We start from the raw sequence: 20,183 nt of genomic DNA, 5'->3' as shown, positions 1-20,183 counted from the left end.
TCTTTATCCGCTGCCCTCCATCAACTCCAATATGCCCCCCCCCCCCCACCCTACTTGTACAAATCCGTCTCCGCTGACACACACTCACACACGTTTCCATCTAAGCCCAAATTGAGTCCTCCCCTCTCAACTGCCTTATACTGATCCCATTCCCATGTTTTTAATGATCTCGCGCTATTGCTGCAATGCCCCTTTTGCATCTCTTTTCAACACACGCACGCGCACACACATACACATACATACTGAATAGTAGGCAGATGTGGGGAATCAAGAAGGGCGTACCAATTGAAGGATGACAATAGGAGCAGTACTGCATTTGCTTCTCGACACACGCCAAATTACTTTGCATGAGTCGGGCATCCATGCTCTTCTTTTCCTATCTCCTCATGACATTGTGAACCACACGCACACACACACGCACGCAGTAGCTTTCTGATGATTCTGGTGTGCGTGTGTGTGGGTGCTTGTGTGTAGCAGGTTGCCTGCAGGGGCTCCTCAGACAAGCCAAGCACATTAAGGTGTCACTGGACATATCCACTCATGCATAGCCCGCGACAAGTCCTCCATGCCTTCCATTTCTTCAACTCACATGCACGCACACACCTACATCACACAAGGCCTAGCCGGTGAGTCAGAGTTAGGGGCGAGGCTCTGTGATTTATGACTCGCTCAGTTCCAGCTATATTCATCACTGTCATTATTATCGATAGAAGATATGACAGCAGGAGAGGGCAGATGTGTATGCAGTATGTGTTTGCAGTGTGTGTGTGTGTGTGTGTGTGTGTGTGTGTGTGTGTGTGTGTGTGTGTGTGTGTGCGTGTGTGTGTTTGCGTGTGTGTGTGTGTGTGTGTGTGTGTGTGTAAGCTTGGTCGGACAGGGGCTAATACAAAATACAAAGTAATAATTGTTTTGCCATTATAGTATTTTATTTTGTTTATAGAATTAATGTATTGTATCATGTTTTTTAAATCACTTTTTCTCACCATTTGAGTGTGAGAGAATACACTGTAATTGCCAGCCAAATACTGTAGTTCAGTGGTGTCCAAACTCGGTCCTCGGGGGCCGGTAGTCCCGCAGGTTTTGGATATTTCTCTCCTCCAACACAGCTGAAGCTCATCAGCAAGCTCTGCATAAGCATGATAACGACCTTGTTGATTGGAACAGGTGCGTTGGAGCAGGGAAACCTCAAAAACCTGCAGGACTACCGGCCCTCGAGGACCGAGTTTGGACACCACTGCTGTAGTTCCTCAAATAGTGGCCTCCACTGGGATATATGTTTGCAGTATGGTTTCGTTAAATGCGATGGTTTCATGGTTTACTCTATCACTAATATAAGTTGACGTAATAGTCAAGTCACAATTACAGTAAATATTATATGAAAGGCATTCTTTAACTATGAATAGAAAACACACGCGCCCGAATGGAAATGCAAAAAAACAAAAACATGTTTGTATTACACTTTTGCGATATACTTCCTTAGAGACTTCGAAAAAAAACAAAAAACTTTTTTCAAAATTTCTGTTTCCGTTTGCAATTGTGCAATTTGCATTTTCCACATTTCTGAGGGCAATGGAAACCCAGCCAGTGAGCGTGATTGCATGTTTTTGAGAATCGTTCACACAACAGTATACAATGACTTGGCATTAATCCTTGTGCTTGACCACAACTGTATGCCTTTTTGTTGTTTGCATGTCGGATGGAAAACAATGGGTTGTATTGTGTGACTGAGTTCCCACAAAGAGGCCTAATTATTTAATGTCTCCCACATATGGTTTCATCACACATCAATCCAGGGTGAGAGTGTGTGTGTTTGCGTGTCCGCCGATCTGTTTACATTCACATATTACTGGTCCGCTGCCAATCTTGTTAGTACACACATTAGCACTGTCTGACATCAACACACATAACAAGGCAGCTAGTTGTATCAATCAAGACTGTCATTTAATGAACTCGATACAGCTAATCACTCAGTTCTAAGTGGCTCAAAGATTAATTTTCCCAATTTGTCAAACTGGCCAACTGACGCTTCCAGTACAATAAGTAGTTTAAAATCAGTTGTATAGGCTGGTGCTTGTTTGACCCTCTTAAAGAGTCTACTATAGCTACAATGCTTTCCAGTTTCCTCAAATGGGTGGATGTACTGTATTCAGGATAGGGTGAATTTAAAGCAGGTCTCAATCAAAATATTTATTTAGATGATTAACACCACCAGTTTGCTCCTTTCAATTTCCTGCCTTATCTACTGTATGTATGGCTTGAAAATGCACGTCATATGTTTGTCGCCCAGGAATGGCTATGCACACCAAAAGACTTTGAACAAGACGATGGTCTTTGTCATGCAAATCTTGATGAACGTGATGCAGTGCGGCGAAGACAGCACGGAAAAGGACGGAGATGGGCTTGTTCACTTAATTCCAAGAGTTCAAACAATTATTGCACTTTTTCCTGCACAAGGCTGAGCAGATAGATACACTCAAGTTTATTCAGTGGCGTTAATCTTAATGACCTTTTGAAGTGAATTTAGAGATTTGTTTCGAAATACATTACATTTGAGGATAATTGCTGAAAATGTGACTGAGAAAGACTGAGAACTGTTTAGTTCACAGTGGTGGAAATACAGCGTTATAAATTTTTCACCATTTCAGTTTTCATCATCCATTGGAAGTTCATCTTTATTATAATTACTTAGCTCATTTCTACCACTACAGCATGGCGTTAGCTACCTGGCATGCATACACTTTGAAGAATGCATCTTCCCTGAATGTTTTATGTCATTGAGCTCAGTTGTCATTTATTCTTTAAAAAAAAAAAAAGGATTCTGGAGTTGCAGTTATTGTTGTGATAAAGAACACTGTGGTTACTAGGTGTGAATTTTCCCATGTTTGTGCTTAAGTCTTCTGTTAGCCTACCAATGTATAGCTTATTTTACAGACTGACAAAGACTATTTGCATCTGCTATCCATGGACATTTGTGAAGCAGGTTGGCATAGGCCAAGGATATATGCATTAGACTTACGTACAGATACAAATAAAGATGTCTTTTTTTTGTTGCTTTTGTTACTAACTGCAAGATATTTTTCAACATTGTCCATTTTAGTTAGTATATAGTACCCATATCCTAATGACACAGCAGACAGATGGATTTTTCAGCCTTATAAAGGCCTGCACTATTCTGGTTAATGCTTTGATATGATTGAAGAAGGTATAAATACTTTTTAACAATCTCACGTCAGAAGATTGACTAACACTTAGATCAAAATAGAGTGATTCCATGTCTGACAGACTACAAGGCCTCAATCTAATTGTCTCCTGCCTCCTCTCTTCCGTTACACTTTCTTGTTGTATCTCTTGTGGGATTTTATTTTTTTCCATTCCCAGAAACGTGTGCATTGTTGTGTGCATGCTGTATCGGAAGAAGTGTGTGCAGACACGTCTTGATGCTATCGGTTCCAATGCAAGTCTAGCTGTCACAAGATAGCTCTGTCTTTCTCTCATCTCTTGCTGTTTTACTCCACCGTTGTCTCTAAGGACGGTGCGATCGTACAGACTGATAGGGTTGGAAAAGACAGTAAGATAGATAGGGAGGTTAATGGTTTCTCTTCCTCTCCATCTCGCCCTACTCCTCTGTCGCTATCAATCGGACATACAATTGGGGTCTCCTGCTGCTTGATGGCGATTAGGGTGGGACTGATTCATTGTCATGGAATGAAGTCAAGCAAAAGATGGCATGGCCTTCAGAGCAGTTCACTGTGTCACATCACAGATTTGAGACTAGTGTGTGCAGTGATGAGAACTATAATGTGTTTTAAATTTGGGCAATTGTTTTTAAATGAATTGTGTTCATTTCATATATAACATTCCCTACCAAACTGGCTGTCAAAGTACCAGCTTGTCTTTTACAAAACAACATCAATGTTATGACTGTTTCGGCATGGGTCTCAAATGTATTTTAATACAGAAAGAAAAATTGTGTACCATTGTTGAATGATTGTGTTCTTTAAGAGTTTGATTCTTCTCTAGTAAAGTGTATGCCCATTTCCCTGTACAGTGTACACAGTACATGCTCGTCTTGATTGGCTTGGTTTTCCTTTTTAAATAGGTACCTCCTCAGTAGCTACAAGAAACAGTAAAAAACATTGTCACGTCGACACAAACAATTATCAGTAGAAGAGAACTATATTTACTTCTCGGCATGTGACTATTGGCCATCATAGGGAAATGAATTGTATTTCAGAGGGCAGCAACAAATTAGATTGGTACAGCAAAGTGAAGACTGGTGTGTAATCCAGCAATGTTACAGAGACAAGGAAACCTGGATGTGCTTTGGCCGAAAGGCAGGGTATACCATGGACTGGTCGCGAGCCAATAACAGGTCATATATAGACAAACAGACACAAAATATTTGCACTGACACCTGAGGTCAATTTAGAGTCTTCAATTAACCTAACATGCATGTATTTGGAATGTGATAGCAAACTACAGTACCCAGAGATAACCCAGGCAAGCACAGGAACTACATGCAGATACCTCAGGATATGGACCCGTGACCTCTGAACCCGGTGGCATATGAACTAACCATTCGGCCACCGTGCTGACAAAAGCTAACTTTACAATGTTAGTTTTTACAATTTCTATCCACTTGTCCTCAAATGTCAAAATACTGAATCTGTTTCACCAGTTAAATAAGGTAATCTTTAGCGTACGGTTTGCTTCTTTATTATGTCAGCCCGCACCTTACTCTCCATGCTAGACTAATGGATTTACACTCAATTCAACTGTTTAACAGTTGGTTGATTGGGCATGCCTGAAGTGTGTCAGTCAAGAATGATGTGAAAGGTTGTGTTACAGCCTCAAACTGTGAGACGACACACGTGCCGAGAAAAAAAAATCCCGGGAGTAACAGTTTTTGAACGTACCGTGTTTGCGGCACAATAAACACAATACACACGAATCAATTTCATTCATGAATGTTTCCTGGTTAGACGGGAAGTCTCGGAAAATATCTCGAGGTTAAACGTGACTTCCAAATAAACAAACATGGAGGACCAGTCGCAATACTTCCTGGTTTGTTTTTAGCTGGGGGGGAAAAGCGGCATAAAAAGAATAGGCATTGTTTAAAGGAGTGTAAATAGCACAAGCACGGACTTTCTGTTGCGCCATGACTGATTTGATTTTGGATTCCCCACCGTCCTCCTCGCCGCCTCGCTTTCTTATTGGCTGCATGTCACCATCAACCAGCTGCACGGTGGTTTGTCCTCGGGGCATACCGCACACGTTGTGAAGGCGGGCCAAAACAATACAAGATATTGAATATCCCTGATTTCAGATCGGAGTGATCTAAAAGGCCCTTCCAAGCGGACGATTATCTGTTAAGATTATCGTTTGGATGTCGGTGCATCCTTACGATTGTCGGAAGGAGAAATTCGAGGCTGAAATCGGGCTAATACTCCTGCCAGCTTTAGCTAACACAATACACCACTTTTCAAAATAGCAATATAAATGACAAGGATTATATCGTACAGTAGCGCCATGTTAGAAAAGTTCAGAATTGAAAAACACTTCTTGTTCGTGACATCATCAGAAAGCAGAGGAATAGGTAATTCAAAATGAATGTAATTGTTGGAAACCAATTCTCAAAAACATGGATTTTGAATTCTGATCCCCGATTATTGCTACAGTGTGTACAGTAGATTTTGCATAAAGGTAACCAAAGTAAACCAGACTACCCAACTTTTACATCTGTGAGATTCAGATTTTTCCAACTACCACCGCTCAGCCATTTGTCTTTGAGGAATGGCTGTATTCTCTTCAGCCTTCTCTTCTGTTGGCGACCTGTGTACATGGTGGTGGGTTGCTTGGCAGTGCTAATGGAAATGCCAGCTGTGTGGTTCCTCACTCCTCACAAAGTCCATTTACTAAAGTGACAGAGTCATTTACTAGGCAGCCGGCCTCTCCCATCCGCACTTAATTAGAAGACCTCCAGGCTTGTCTACCTTCGCCACTCACATTCACCCCTTTCTCTCCTTTTCACTCTCTGACTGTTGTCTCTTTTTCACACCTTTGTTTTCGCTGCTTTTTCGATCTTTGTCTTCAGTCCCTGTCTTGGTCTGCTGTTTTGCTCTTTCCACTTCTATTCTTCCATCCCCACCACATATACCATCTTGGAGTTAATTGGAATGTCCATGTAACAAGGGTTGCAATGAAGAGTTTCATTTATTCCATTTAAAAAATATATATTTTATTACAAAAGTTTTACTTCCTCTTTGTCAACTTTATTTAAACAGCGTTGCTACATGTAGAATCTCCTATTTTTGTTATTTTGAGTAATTTGAGATACTATTTCTGGGATTCGGACTGTGGCATCTTGGAAGTCCACATTAACATATAACATACATACATACATACATACATACATACATACATACATACATACATGCATACTGTACATACAGACAGACAGACAGACATACGTCATGTGCACGTCCTCGTTTCATTTGTCTATTCAAAATTCCTCTCGCAACTTATCTTACCTTCTTTTTTAGCATCTACCTTGTACCAGTTTGCTGCTTATCAGTCAACACACCAAGCCAGCCATTGATCCTCTAAGTCCCAGACAATCCACTCAATGAAGGCATGCTAACCCAACCTTTGATACCCCAATCCACTTGTCCCCTAACTGGGTATTCTAGTATTGGAAAAGACTAGCTCCCCCACTCTGACACCAGCGTTGAGAGTGCACCTCTACATTAATCTGTTTCAGATAAAATTGCCACGTGACTTAAAATGTGATGTATTTTCTTATAGACTGTGCATAATGCATTAAAAAATAGTGTTCTCCTATACTAAAGGTACACCACATAATTGACTGTTATTTGTCTTAGGCCTCTTATCAGCTGTAAATTATTACATTTTAAGCTCAAAGAGAAAAGCTTTGATGCAACTAATCTGTCATGGCCTTGCCAGAAGTTCATTGTACACAATAAGTGTCCAAAAAGACAGCCGATGTATAATGATCCAATGTCATCACAAATATATATACCTGTATATATATATATGTATACAGACGCTCCCCAACTTACGAACGAGTTACGTTCCGAGCGATCGTTCGTAAGGTGAATTTGTTCGTAAGTTGCTTCAGTGCTATATTTTGTATTATAATTTATGTTTAAAGAGAATACGTACAGTACTGTACTACGTATGTTAGAGAGAGGGAGCGAGAGACACACACAGTATGTACATGTACGTAATAAGATAAATAAAATGAAGTTTAACTTACTTTTGGAAGATGTACTCGATGCTTAAGGATTTGATGGAGGAGGAGGAGGAGAAAGAGGAGGATTTTATATCATGAGAGGTTCTTCGTCGTCGCTGGAATGGGCTTCAAAAGTTACTTCCTCCTCCGTAACTTCAATGTAGGAAGAAGTTGAGGGTCGCGGAGAAGAAGATGAGGGTTGATGAGTATCTTCCTTGGAGGATTTACTAGAAACTGGCCGAAAGAAGCGAGCTAACTACGATTGCACAGTTTTCTTCTTTTTTTCATCATAAATGATGCAGTAGCACTGTATGGCATCATTCAATTGATTTGCAACCTTTGTGCAACGTTCAATATTTGGGTCTTGCTGCTCGAAGAGTGTGATGGCTTTATCTATGAGCGACAGGCGTTTCTTCTTCTTCCTCCTCCTCGACACGTTGCTGAGCCTCCAATGCTGGGTGAGCTCTCACAGCGCCAAGCGTCGGTATTAGCGGCGGAAAGAAGCACTACAGTACTCGGAAAAAGGTGCGCAATAAAAAATCGAACTTACAGCATCTCTTTACGAACATTTTTTGACATGCGCGCATGCGCACAGACATGTTCGTATGTACCGCTGTTCGTAACTCGAATGTTCGTAAGTAGGGGAGCGTCTGTATATATACCTGTGTGTGTGTGTGTATATATATATATATATATATATATATATATATATATATATATATATATATATATATATATATGTATATACATACATATATATATATATATATATTTACACACACACACGTATGGGTACTTGACGGCTTTGTCTGATGATGCCCATTTTATGAATTATCATGTGGTGCGACCAAAAAAACAAAAACAATTTGGGACTTTTATTTTGAAAAATATTTCAAGACAGGAGTTTGTATCATCCACAAGACAGTCAAAAACCCATGAGAGCAGCTATCAGGTTTGTACTGTCTTACAAGTTAACCTTTTAGCAACTATGTAGCGGTCATATTTATACATTATGTGGTATAACCTGCTCCAACAAATATATATTTTCATTATAACTTTACTTGTGTGGCACTGGCTAGCTAACCTGTTTTGTTTAGATGGCTAAGTGTTAGCCTCATAACGTTGATTGAAGATGAAAATACTATGTATGTGGTGCGACCAACCATCATCCGGTGCGACCACTGTAGAAAACTGATAGATGTAGGCCTATGTCCTAAATTATAGATGCCCTAAATTGTAGATAATAGTAACATTGTAGATAATAGTAAATAAAGAATAAATATTCAATGTGTTTTTATAATAAATTAACGATGCTGGGTCTGGTAAAAATCCGTCAGTGTCCCATATATCAACATATACAGTACATAAATAAATGATAAATAATGTAACAAACAAACAAACAGAAGATGACTCAGTCCCTAGAGAAATTGCATGACTGCTTAACAATCAATGAACCTACATTTTGTTGTAGTGTAGGAATGGCTGCTAATAAAAATACAAATAAAAACAAGATTAACCAATACCCCTCCTTTTTTCCCTGCCTTATGCTGTCTGTTTTTTAATGTGTAAAAAAAAATAGGCAGGTCCTTTTATGTGTTTGGATTTAATAAGCAATGAAAAGCTGCGTTAAAAGCTTTACACGTCCTTTGGGTTTGGGGGTGACCGTCACAAAGCCTGTTAGCTGGACTTTTAAAGGCAGGTGATAGCTCCCTGTAAAAACAGATTGGAGAGGAAAGGTGGAAAGTTTACAGTTAAAAGGAGACGTCAAGGCGCTGGAGTCAGTCAGGCTCGAGCAGGAGGAGAAGGCCAAGAAAGGGGGACTTGAGTTACAGTGCAGAGGCCATTGTAAATAAGAGGAGATGGCAAGAGTGTGGAGCATCCAGTCTGTGTTTATGAGGTCATTTAAAGGAGTAATGTGGTACGTCGCTTGAAATTGGCTTTCATTAAAAGAGCCATCGAGAGAGACTGAAAGAGAGAAACCGAGAATGGATGTCAGTATGTGTGAAATCAACTCATATATTATCAAAAACGTACAGTATATGCTGATTATTGGGACTCCCATGCAAGTATGAAAGTGCTTGCAGACTTGCAGCAAGATAATTTCCATCCCCACCAGGCTATTTAACCATAACAGTTTTCTATTGCGTCAACATTTTCTTTTGTTTTATCTCTCCCACTGAATACAGCACGTAGCGTCATCACTTCTGTTGGCGCATGGACAATTGTGCACAATAGGTCGTATCTATCATCATACAGTGCAATGACAAGGTGATGCAAGCTCACCAGGGGCTGGTCGCATAAGCAGAATTTACTCTATGTGGCCCCATTGTCTTTGTCACCGACATAATGATATATGGAGAAGAGGATCTGCCATGAATACTTCTTGCTTTTCTCCTCTTTGTTAAATCACAAACTATCATAAGAGATGGTGTCTTCAACCGTAGCTCTTTGCCTCATGCATCGGCCCATTATCTGTTTATTCCTTCACACTGTTGTTCTTCTAGACGTCTCTCAGCTCTCCTTTCAAACGGAATCCGGCTTCGCACTCATTGTGACAATGACACATAGGAAGCGTCTGCCACCATAACCCATCTACTCAGCACAATGTGCTCATAGATTCCCCCTTGTGTGCGCCTCCCATTCATCCTACCAGCCTTTCCTCCCTCTTGCCCTCTCTTCTCTATAACTTTACACACTTTTGTTCAGTTGTATCATCTTATTTGGATCTCTCTCTGGGCCTAATGGCGTTTTTATTTGCCCTCCCCTTGCTCCATATTGTTCATTTAAAAAACAATATTACCAGACCTATATACGACTTGGACTGGAGTGCATAAATGAGTTCCGTTATGTCACATCTGTCCTACATATTCGTTGTAGTTGGAGCTCACGTGGGACTCTTGGCCTCAAGTTTAATATTTCATTGCTCTCTTTCTTTGTACTCCTGGTTTCTCTCCCGCAGCAATCCAGCCTTAACTCCCATTTTTCGTTCTGCAATATGGTCTTTCACATACTTCCATACAACCCACTTGCACTTCATAACAAAAAGCCAAGCCCCCATTTGTCCCTACATTCCATTGAAACCTGGTTCTCATAACATTTCTGTGTGACCACACTAGTTAGCCCCAGGATGTTTGTTAGATGTTGTTCTTCCTAATAAGCAAGTTGACTCCACTGCTTGATTTAAACTAACCTGCAGTAGCAACTTGATACATGCGCATGCAGGCACGCACACCATGAGATTGGGATCAAGTAACTCAACAACTTGGGGCCCGTTAGCAAGGAAAAGTTAATAATGGTTTTGATGCTGTGCAAATGCTGTGAACCAGAAGTCCTCAATATGCGGATAGTAGTCCACATCCAGATGTTTTTCTTTAAGGATTATTTTGACGAATTCTTGTAATTAGAATATATTTTAGGTGTATTTACGGTTGATGCACACTTTTCTTGCCTTTAAATTGATAAAGTTCATATTTTGTCCAGAAAGAATTTCATAACTTCATTAAACAAATTTTTAGACTTGCTGTCGATTGAAGATGACATCCCCTGTGCTGAGGAAATAGGTAACGACCAATCATGTCTCAACTGTTTTCTGGGTTTGGTCAGCAAACTGAGTCATGATTGGTCATTGCCTACTTCCTCAGCACAGGTGATGGATGTCATCTTCAGTCGACAGCACGTGGAAAAAATTGTTTTTACAGGAATTAATTGTACATGAAAAATAATGACGTTATCAAATTCATTCTGAACAAATTATTAAATTTTTACTGCTGAAAATGGCTCAGTGAGTCAAATATCCATTTAAAGTAGTAAATATCAGTCAATGTCATACAGAATGTACGATAACCGTAACGGTACTTTTACCCATGTTCAAAAGCTCTTTTAATTCAACACAAACATCCAAATAAACTTTTTAAACCGTTTTGCTGTCAGTTGGCACAAACACACGTCATGTGTAATATGCACATACTGTATGCTTGTGATTTGTCTGTCAAACGCCAACCAACAGTCTCCTACAAATATCTTGAAATAGCCACGCTTTGTGATCCCCTGGGAGCATGTTGTGAATCATCTCTTATCACCTTTAAGTGGAGTGAAGGGCCATCTCGAACACTTTTTTTTCCCCTTTAGCCTCTCAACAAGCCCACACCTAGCATGCGTCTGATTGAGTGACACACACAAACGCACACTGTCACACAGGACCTCGTTACACCGACTTTGTTCAAACACTTCACTTGAGTCTGTCTCGCACCGTGTGCACACATTTACACACGCACACACATTTGTCACTGAGGTCCGTCTCCCTTCCTCCCAATGTTTTTTTTAGGTCACTTGTCAATCCTTTAACCATGACCACCTGTCATGTCTCCCAGCATGCATTGCGGGGCCTCACCTGTGTACGCTTCACTGGAAGCTGTCACTCACCCACTAGACCGTAGACCCTCCCCAGTGCACCTATTTCTCTCTGGGGAATCCTGTTACACCATTCAAAGTACAATCTCAAGAGGAAGATACATTTTAGCTCATTTTACCGTCAATTACTCATCACGATCCAACTTAATGGGAAAATAATTTCTCGACTAACCTCCCTGCTTTCTCTCGCTGTCGCTTTCTTTGCAGGTGGTGAGAGTTCCAGTGGAGAGCTGTGAGCAGTACACTACATGTGGGGAGTGTTTAGGCTCCAGAGACCCTCACTGTGGATGGTGTGTCCTCCACAATGTGTAAGTACCACACACTGATGCCCATTTGATCACTTTGAAAGAGGTTTGTTAACAGTCAGCTTATAATGATAAATTGTGATTTATTTCCCTGGCCAAATTTTCGAGTTAATGTGAATATTTGTTGAATATTTATTGTCTGGCAGTAAATTACATGAGAATGTGGCAAAACACTGTAAGAAATTGTGTGAAAATTAGTTACCTTTGTTTATTTTACTATAAAATGATATCACAAATATTGTGGTACAGTGTCATGTACAGTTGGGCTCAGACAGAAAATCCAGCTTTGAATCTATACATGTTCTACCCATGTTCATGTGGGTACTCCACTTTCCTCCAACAAACCATGCATTTTATCAGGCATGAACCATCTAAATTGTCCATAGGTGTGAATGTGAGAGTGAATGATTGTGTCTATATGTGCCCTATGATTGACTGATGAGCAGTCCAGGGTGTACTCCACCTCTCACCAAAAGTCACCTGGGCTAGGAATGAGTTACCTGTGACCCTAATGAAGACAAGAGGTTTAGAAAATGTTTGAATAATGGATGGAATGTCCTGTGACTGGAAACTGGTGCAGGGTGCATTCCATTTTGCTAGATTTCAGCTCTTCCGTGACACTAATCAGAACAAGAAATATTAAGTATGGAGGTATCTCCAATCTCTTTTAACAATTTTGAAGAAAAACTGTGTTTTCATGGTTCTAAAAGATCTTGCAAAATTATTTTATATATAACAATTTTTTTCAACAATATTATATAAATACCAATGTACGATACCACTTTTTTTCAGACAGATTTTTTTTTTTTTTACCAATACCACTAGTACAATTGATGCATAAAATTGCCAAAAAAAAGCATCCATCCATGATCCATCCATTATCTGAACCGCTTATCCTTACGAGGGTCACAGCCTATCCCAGCTGTCTTCGGGCAGTAGGCAGTGTACACCCTAAACTGGTTGCCAGACAATCATAAGAGATACGTTTAAAGAAAAACTTGTATAGTATATCCCCAAATTAAAATTGCTAGTTTCTGACCGTAAAACAGAAGCAATTATCAGCCCCTGTTGCTTCATTTAGAACACAAGGGATGATGCATTGAAAAATAAATATACAAATACTGTATGCATTTGGTTTGCATGTCAGGAGAAAGAGTATGAATAATGTTAGATTGCAATATGTAAAATGTAAAAAAAATAATGAAAATAGTTCATTAGATGGTGATGATCTTTTCATAATTATCAATAAATACATTTAATGGGATTTGGAGCAGAATTTAAAATGTTTGAAATGCCCATAAAATACGTACCAATGTTGGCTCGTGGCAATGCTGTTCACACTTTTTTTTTTTTTTTTTTTAACTGAGTGAGCGCCAGCGAGTGTCAGGAACAATTAAGTATTATTGGAAGGTGACAGGAAGTTAGACCATGTTCAGAACACCACAAGCCTTTGGCATCATACCATCTCTGGGCGTGTTAATGAAACCTAGAAGACTTATCAGCAAGCTGTCTTTCCTTCAGGCATGCACAAGTACATGTGTGCCACCTCTCCATCATTAAAATGACAACATGGCGATAGGCTTGAACCAGTGATAACCTGCCATTTGGCCACATCTCCACTGTGTGCCATTAACGCAGCTTGCTCATTTCCGAGCTGATTGTGTTGCCAAATCTGGCAAAGGCCCTGCAGATAAAATGGGGAAATATTAATAGGCAAATTATTTATAAGCCTCATTTCGGGCCTCTGCTGCCTTTAGCTGTAGCAGAAAAGTAAAGGAAAATGCACACCCTTGTGCACACTCATGCCTATAGTCTGTGTGTGTATGTGTGTGTACGAGTTGTCAGGGGGGTTGCTGGCGAACAAACGAACGCCACGACTATACTAACTAAATGAGAGGATGGGGGCTGCTCACGGAGGAAGCAGTTAGCATCTTTTCCCGCCTCCTTATTATTGTCAGTCCTTCTTAGAGTGCCACATCAGCTCTTTTCACTCACCTCTGGGAGCAGTTGTTAGCGTGGAGGTGAAGTGATAGCTAATGCATTATGAATAGCTAATAGTAAAACTGCTGCACAGTGAGGCCTTTTTTTTCTTGTCATCAGCTGCCTGGTAATAAACGGCGGGAATTGCTGACCCTTTTTGATATGTGGTGGGTTTGAATTGTATCATTTTTACAGCTCAGTGAAACTTTAATGTTTGCATATATATCTCCTGACAAGTTTAAATTGGGTGGGACTGTAAACTGAACAGATGAGGAGCTGTATGGATGTACACACAGCTTAGTGTTTCTTGCACAAATGTCACGGCCAGTAGGGTAATAATGTTTAGGTCTGCAGTAATGGCTGTGGCAAGCTATTAGCCAATTTGTCTTCAATTATTGCTCTCATTTTCGGCGTGAAGGTGATTGTTCTGCATCTTTATCATGTTTAAAATGATTGTCATATCATCTCAACTGCTCACAACACTCATCTTTCCCCCTCTCTCTTTTATTCTCTTGCCTCCTCATTACATACTCTTCACATGATCACGCATTTCCTTTCCTTCTGCTTTCTTAAGCTGCTCACGAAAGGACCGTTGTGAAAGAGCGGGAGAACCCCAGAGGTTTGCATCAGACCAGAGGCACTGTGTGGAGCTCACCGTTCAGCCCCAAAATATTTCCGTCACCATGTCTGAAGTGCAGGTAAGCCTTCTCATATTCAGGAGATCATCGGTTTACGACCGAGTTTCATTCCTACACAAGCAACATCACCTGTACCTGAATTTGTACAGTTGGAACATGCCCTTTACCTTGGCTAAGGCAGTAGTAAAGTCAAAAAGAAATAAAATATTTGAAAGGGGAATTGTTGTGTTTAGAAATGAGTTTTTCCTCCAGAAAACTGAAACAGAAATATAACTAACATGCTTACGAGAGTCCTCATGAAACTTTATTATATTTTTAAGTGGAAACACGTTTTTTCCCCCCTCTAAACATATACCATGTGTAAACATTTAGACATATAGAAGACAATAAGTGTATGCAGAATTCTTTCACAGATGGTTTGATTTAAGCCATATTTTCACCACATTGTATAGTTTAGCTCGTAAAATGTGGCTTTCATGTCTAGGGTGTGAAGCTGGGGTGGGAATAGCTGTGTCAGCATCATACCAATACAACACATTGAAATCCACCAATTAATTCAACATGACATAGAAGACAAAGGGAGGCATGCTTCACACTAAGTCAACCTTGCAGTGGCTTTCTGTTAATTTTAGAATGTAGTCCAAAATTTTACACTCTAAAAACGGTTGGGTCAAGAATAGTCCAAATTGGGTCAAAAATGGACCGACCCGACTTTGTGAGTTCTTAAACAAATTTAATGAATAATCCACAAATTAACCTATTTTTTTCGGCTTATTTTGTGGTTTATTAGTTTGACCCAACTTCTTGGGTTAAAAATGGAATAACCCAACTGAATTTGGTCAAATATGAACCAACCCAACTTTTTGAATGATTTAATTCAGAATGTTGGGCCAAATTAAATAATAACCCTCAAAGCAACCTGGTTTGTTGGGTTGTTTTGTGGGTTATTTGTTATGATGTGTGGATATCATGCCTAGGTTTTTCTCATTAGGTTTGGTTTGCACCTATGCTCATCAACCTGTTCCCCTGTGCCATCCAATCATCTCCCCCAACCACTTGTGTCTTGTCCAGGTGTCTCTCGTTGTCTTGTCAGTTGGCTTGTATTTAGTTTCCTGGTTTCTTTCAGTCTTCATTGGATCATTATCACTGTCACCACTCTTGTGTTTTGTTGTTACTCTGAGTTTTGGTGTTTTCAGAACTTTGTTGTTTTTTTTCTATTCAGAGTTTTACCCAGTACCAGTTTTTTTTGTATTGCACATTACTCATTGAGAATGCCAAACAAAGTTATCAGAACATATTAATCCAGTCCTAAAGGCTTTACACTGGCTCCCAGTCAACTGTAGGCTAGTCTTTAAAGTTCTGCTGCTGGTCTATAATTCACTGAATGCTGGATTAGGACCTGAGTACATCGAAGAGATGCTAATGCAATGTAAACACAGTAGGGCTCAAACATGGTGAAGCAGCATTTAACTGTTATGCTGCACACAAATGGTATGAGCCGCCAACACAAATGAAGGCAACCGCAAGTGTGAATGCTTTTAAATCCAGGTTAAAAACTATGCTTATTTGCCATACCCGCACACATGTATTTCTAGTGATGTGAAGCATATTGAATAAATAAATGAAAAGCTGTCTTTCCTTGCCTTGTATTAACTGTATGACGTTTGCATTTTTGTACTTTAACAATGTAAAGCAATTTCAAAATCCTGTCTTTGAGAGGTGCTATACCAATGAAGTGTACTTCCATTTTTAGTGCCATTGCAATTCTAAAGTGTGGTAGACAATGGATCAGTCATGTAGGTTTCACCACAGAAAATGCACCCCAAACTGAACTAAACTGTGGTTCTTGGTGCACATTAACACACACATTAACCTTGCTATAATTATAATAGCTGCCATTGTAACAGATGCACACACAAATTACTGGGCCCATCACAAACCCACACGTAGTCCGGCTTCACTTACATGTCTCTTCCCCCCCAGCACCCATTAACCTCCATGTCATATCTTATAACAATCCATGTACACCGTTTCCTTCCATTGATCTTGTACTGATTGCCTCTCTCTCCCTCTCTCAAAAGCTGGTCCTTCAGGCTCGTAATGTGCCTGATCTATCGGCGGGGGTCAACTGCTCCTTCGAGGACTACGTGGAGACTGAGGGACTGATCCAAGGCGGACACATTTACTGCCTGTCTCCCTCGGCCCGTGACGTAATCCCCATCACACGGAACAAAGGTAGTCACAAAACAGAGGATAGGTGGTATAGTGCCATACAGTATCTTAAAAATATATATATATATATATATTTTTTTTTAACAGTTGCTATGTTAGGTTTCTGTACAGTTTTGTCGCATATTCTCCCCCCCTGACTTGGGCCTTTGGATTCATTTGACGCTATTAATTCATCAGCATGGGCTGATGTCTCCCCCTAAGGGGTCTTTTTCTACTGTGCAATCTGAGAAGTCTGCAGCTGTGCTGCCACCAGAAAATATTTTTAGCATTCTTAGATGATTTGCTTAGTGTGACTCTATCCGGAATACCTTGTCATTACCAATAATGGTTGCCCGTTCCATTTCAAAGCCTCCTAACTCAAGTTTGCATTTTTCTACTGAAAATAGCACTGTTTTTGAATTCCCATTATCATGCATTATGCGCCGTTGTCAGTTTCACTTATTTATTTTCCCTCTCCTTCGAAAGGACACTGCTTGTGCCGCTAACTTCTTTTCAAAGCCAGGAATCAGTGATCATTGCTGTATTTAGACATATCTGCTTCCTCTTGTTTTAGCAGAGATTGTGTACCTATTTCGTGTCAGCTTCTATATTTTCCACAGAAATGACAAACAAATTCAAAGCACCAAAGGCTCTATATGCAATTTGAAGTTTTCTCCAAGTCGCACTTCTGTATTTTATTTTATTTTTTATCTGCAGCCATTCTTGGGTTCTTATCAACTACAGCAACCAAACACTCTATAAGCAGTTAGGTCAAAAATGGACCCATCCTCTACTTGTATCAAATTGACCCAACCTTTAGTCAAGATGTGGGTCTTTTAGTGTGAAACAACTTGGGTAAAAAAAATTGGGTCATTTTGTATAAAACAACCCAGAAAGTTGGGCCAAATTGACCCACAAAGTGGATCGGTCCATTTTTGATCCATAATAGGGTTACTTTTGATTCAACTGTTTTTACAGTGAACTTTATTATTATTTTTAACATAAACTGTTTTTCAGTGACACTCTACTTAAAGTGTTCTTTCTATGACCATTTAAATTATGACATTTGTACATTCTAGCGCTGTCAAGCGTTTGAAATTTTGAGACTAATTTATCGCGCAATAATTAATCGCGATTAACCACATTTTTCTAACTTGATTTTCACTATTTTCTTTGAAGCTTGTAATACATATTTACTGGAGTAAAATTGATTAATTAATGTAATATAATCCAATGGAAAGTATATTTTGGTACAAATACTGTTCTAATAGATTTATTTGATCCTTGAATACAAATACTGTATAACTGCTGAACAAAACAATCAAAACTGTCTGAGCTTTATAGACAGATTTCTTATATTCTTCTCATAGAAATAATTCTCAAAATGTCTCACTTATTGATTTTGCTCTTCTAAAGGGCGCAACACTTTAGCAGCGTTGATTTGTGAGGTCCCATGGAGGTAGCTTGAGCTGGGTATTTTGTTCTTTGATGATACACAAAAGATGTACAACTAATATGGTATTTGAATTTGCCTTTGCAAAGTTTGCAAATTGCTTAAGATTTAAGTAAAACTGAAAGTGCAACTATCTAGGGTCCATGTTTGTCCATCTTCGTGCCAGTGACTACATTGGAAGTAAAGAAAACTGAATTAACTGAATAAAAAAACAAACACATTTTAAATAGTTTAAATTAATCTCCACAGTTAATGTTTTAACTTTGACAGCCTTATATTGAAAACAAATATTCAGATTCATGCTATTTATTTATTTTTTATTTTTTTTTGTAACTTAAACTATATTGAGCATCCATTTGCCATCTGTTCTTGTGCTATGTTCATTCAGGTGACAAGCGTGTGGTGAAGCTTTATCTGAAATCCAAGGAAACGGGCAAGAAGTTTGCCAGTGTTGATTTCGTCTTCTACAACTGCAGTGTCCACCATTCGTAAGTTACAACAATTTGTCAGTCACGTGGGCATTTAATAAGGATTTGCTCATTAGGTTTCATCTAGTTCTTCTCCTCGCTCTTGCGTGTTCCTTCCCTCTGTGTTCTTTCCCCATGGGATGAGTCACACAATAAACACCCATCTCTCTTTTACATCTACACGGGGTATCGTATTACCTTAAGAGTGAAAAATCGAACACGATGTATATATGTAACGATTGCGATATGAGATGGTAATTCTAGTCTTATTATCATAACTCATGACACACAATAATAAATCTTCAATTATTAATTCATTAGTGTAATAGTATCTAAACCTTGTTTCTCACTAACTCTTCTCTTGATAAAAATAGATGCTCGATCTGGTACTTATTTACACAAGACATACAAAATACTATTGCAGAGCAGTGAATTAGTCAGAGTGAGTCTCCTGCGCGCTAGGCTGCCTAGCGTTTTTTTTTTTGTTTTTTGTGCACAGTCACAGTCCCCTAACTTAGTGTTCAGTCCTGCGTCTGATGCCGGGATCATATAATCCTTCAGCTCTGAATCAAATCACCCCGATTACCCCCTCTTGAGTCCCAGGCTCTCCCTCTGTCCACTCATGGCTGATCCAGTGGAAGCTAAAACGTCTGGTGGGGTATTAGCCTCAGGGCAGCAGATGGCATGTAGGCCCCCGGGATTCCGCAGGGCTCCATTCTGGCTTCCCTCTGGATGTTAGATGAGCCTCCTTTGAGGATTGTCCACAATCACACTTGTACATTCACATGCACAGCCACACCTCTCCCTGCTCTGTCACTTACTGCTCATTTTAACTCCGAATGTCTCGGACACCTTATCTGTCACTCTGACCCTTGACCTTGTTGCACAGTTCTGCTTTCACAGTATGTGAATCCCCCGTTACAATTGGGGTGATTAGTCCAACTGGTTAAGTGTGCCATGGTTTACAATGTCTAATCATGCTTAATTCATCTCCCATAAGGACGTGGGGATATTTGCTTTAACTCTGCGTGCCTTTTAACTCCCAAGGTAGTACAAAATCCTTTATGTTCTGAGAAAGTATACTCAATTAAAATGAAAGGTGTCACAATTCGCCGCGGTGGATATATTGCAATATGAAGTCGCATTTAAGTTTATGGCATTCCTCCTTGTATGCAAGGCTCAAACAAGAAGCAAGGCAAGAGAGTTACCCATTTGTGGCTATTACCCCAATGAGCTGATTAAATCTACTCCCAGGGCTGATCTAATATGGCCTTTGAGGGATGTAATGGACACATTTAATTAAGTTACAGATATGGCACGTTGCATCTTTGCCACTGACTTTTATGGCTAACAGAGCTGCAGAGATAAGAAACCCATTTGAAGGTGGCACTGTCCTGTGCAGCCTTAGTCCCCCTTGGCTATCAGGTAAAGTTACTGATGTGATGATTTCAGGTCCATGCATTAACA

The 20,183-nt window shown here is 39.8% G+C and overlaps 1 protein-coding gene across 2 annotated transcripts in view; it reads left to right on the top strand.

The window, feature by feature from the left end:
* plxna1b (plexin A1b) overlaps positions 1 to 20,183 on the top strand; it is a 225,658-nt gene that overhangs the window by 109,724 nt on the left and 95,751 nt on the right. For both annotated transcript variants that reach the window (XM_077572438.1, XM_077572437.1), the window contains exons 5-8: positions 11,870 to 11,970; positions 14,522 to 14,645; positions 16,667 to 16,820; positions 18,638 to 18,737. In XM_077572438.1, coding sequence (XP_077428564.1) covers positions 11,870 to 11,970; positions 14,522 to 14,645; positions 16,667 to 16,820; positions 18,638 to 18,737 — 479 coding nt within the window. The remainder of the gene's footprint in view (positions 1 to 11,869; positions 11,971 to 14,521; positions 14,646 to 16,666; positions 16,821 to 18,637; positions 18,738 to 20,183) is intronic.

This window comes from Vanacampus margaritifer, chromosome 8 (assembly GCF_051991255.1).
Source record: "Vanacampus margaritifer isolate UIUO_Vmar chromosome 8, RoL_Vmar_1.0, whole genome shotgun sequence".
Lineage (NCBI taxonomy): Eukaryota > Metazoa > Chordata > Actinopteri > Syngnathiformes > Syngnathidae > Vanacampus > Vanacampus margaritifer.
The sequence above is the reverse complement of the archived record's forward strand: the minus strand, read 5'-3'. Positions and strand labels throughout refer to the sequence as shown.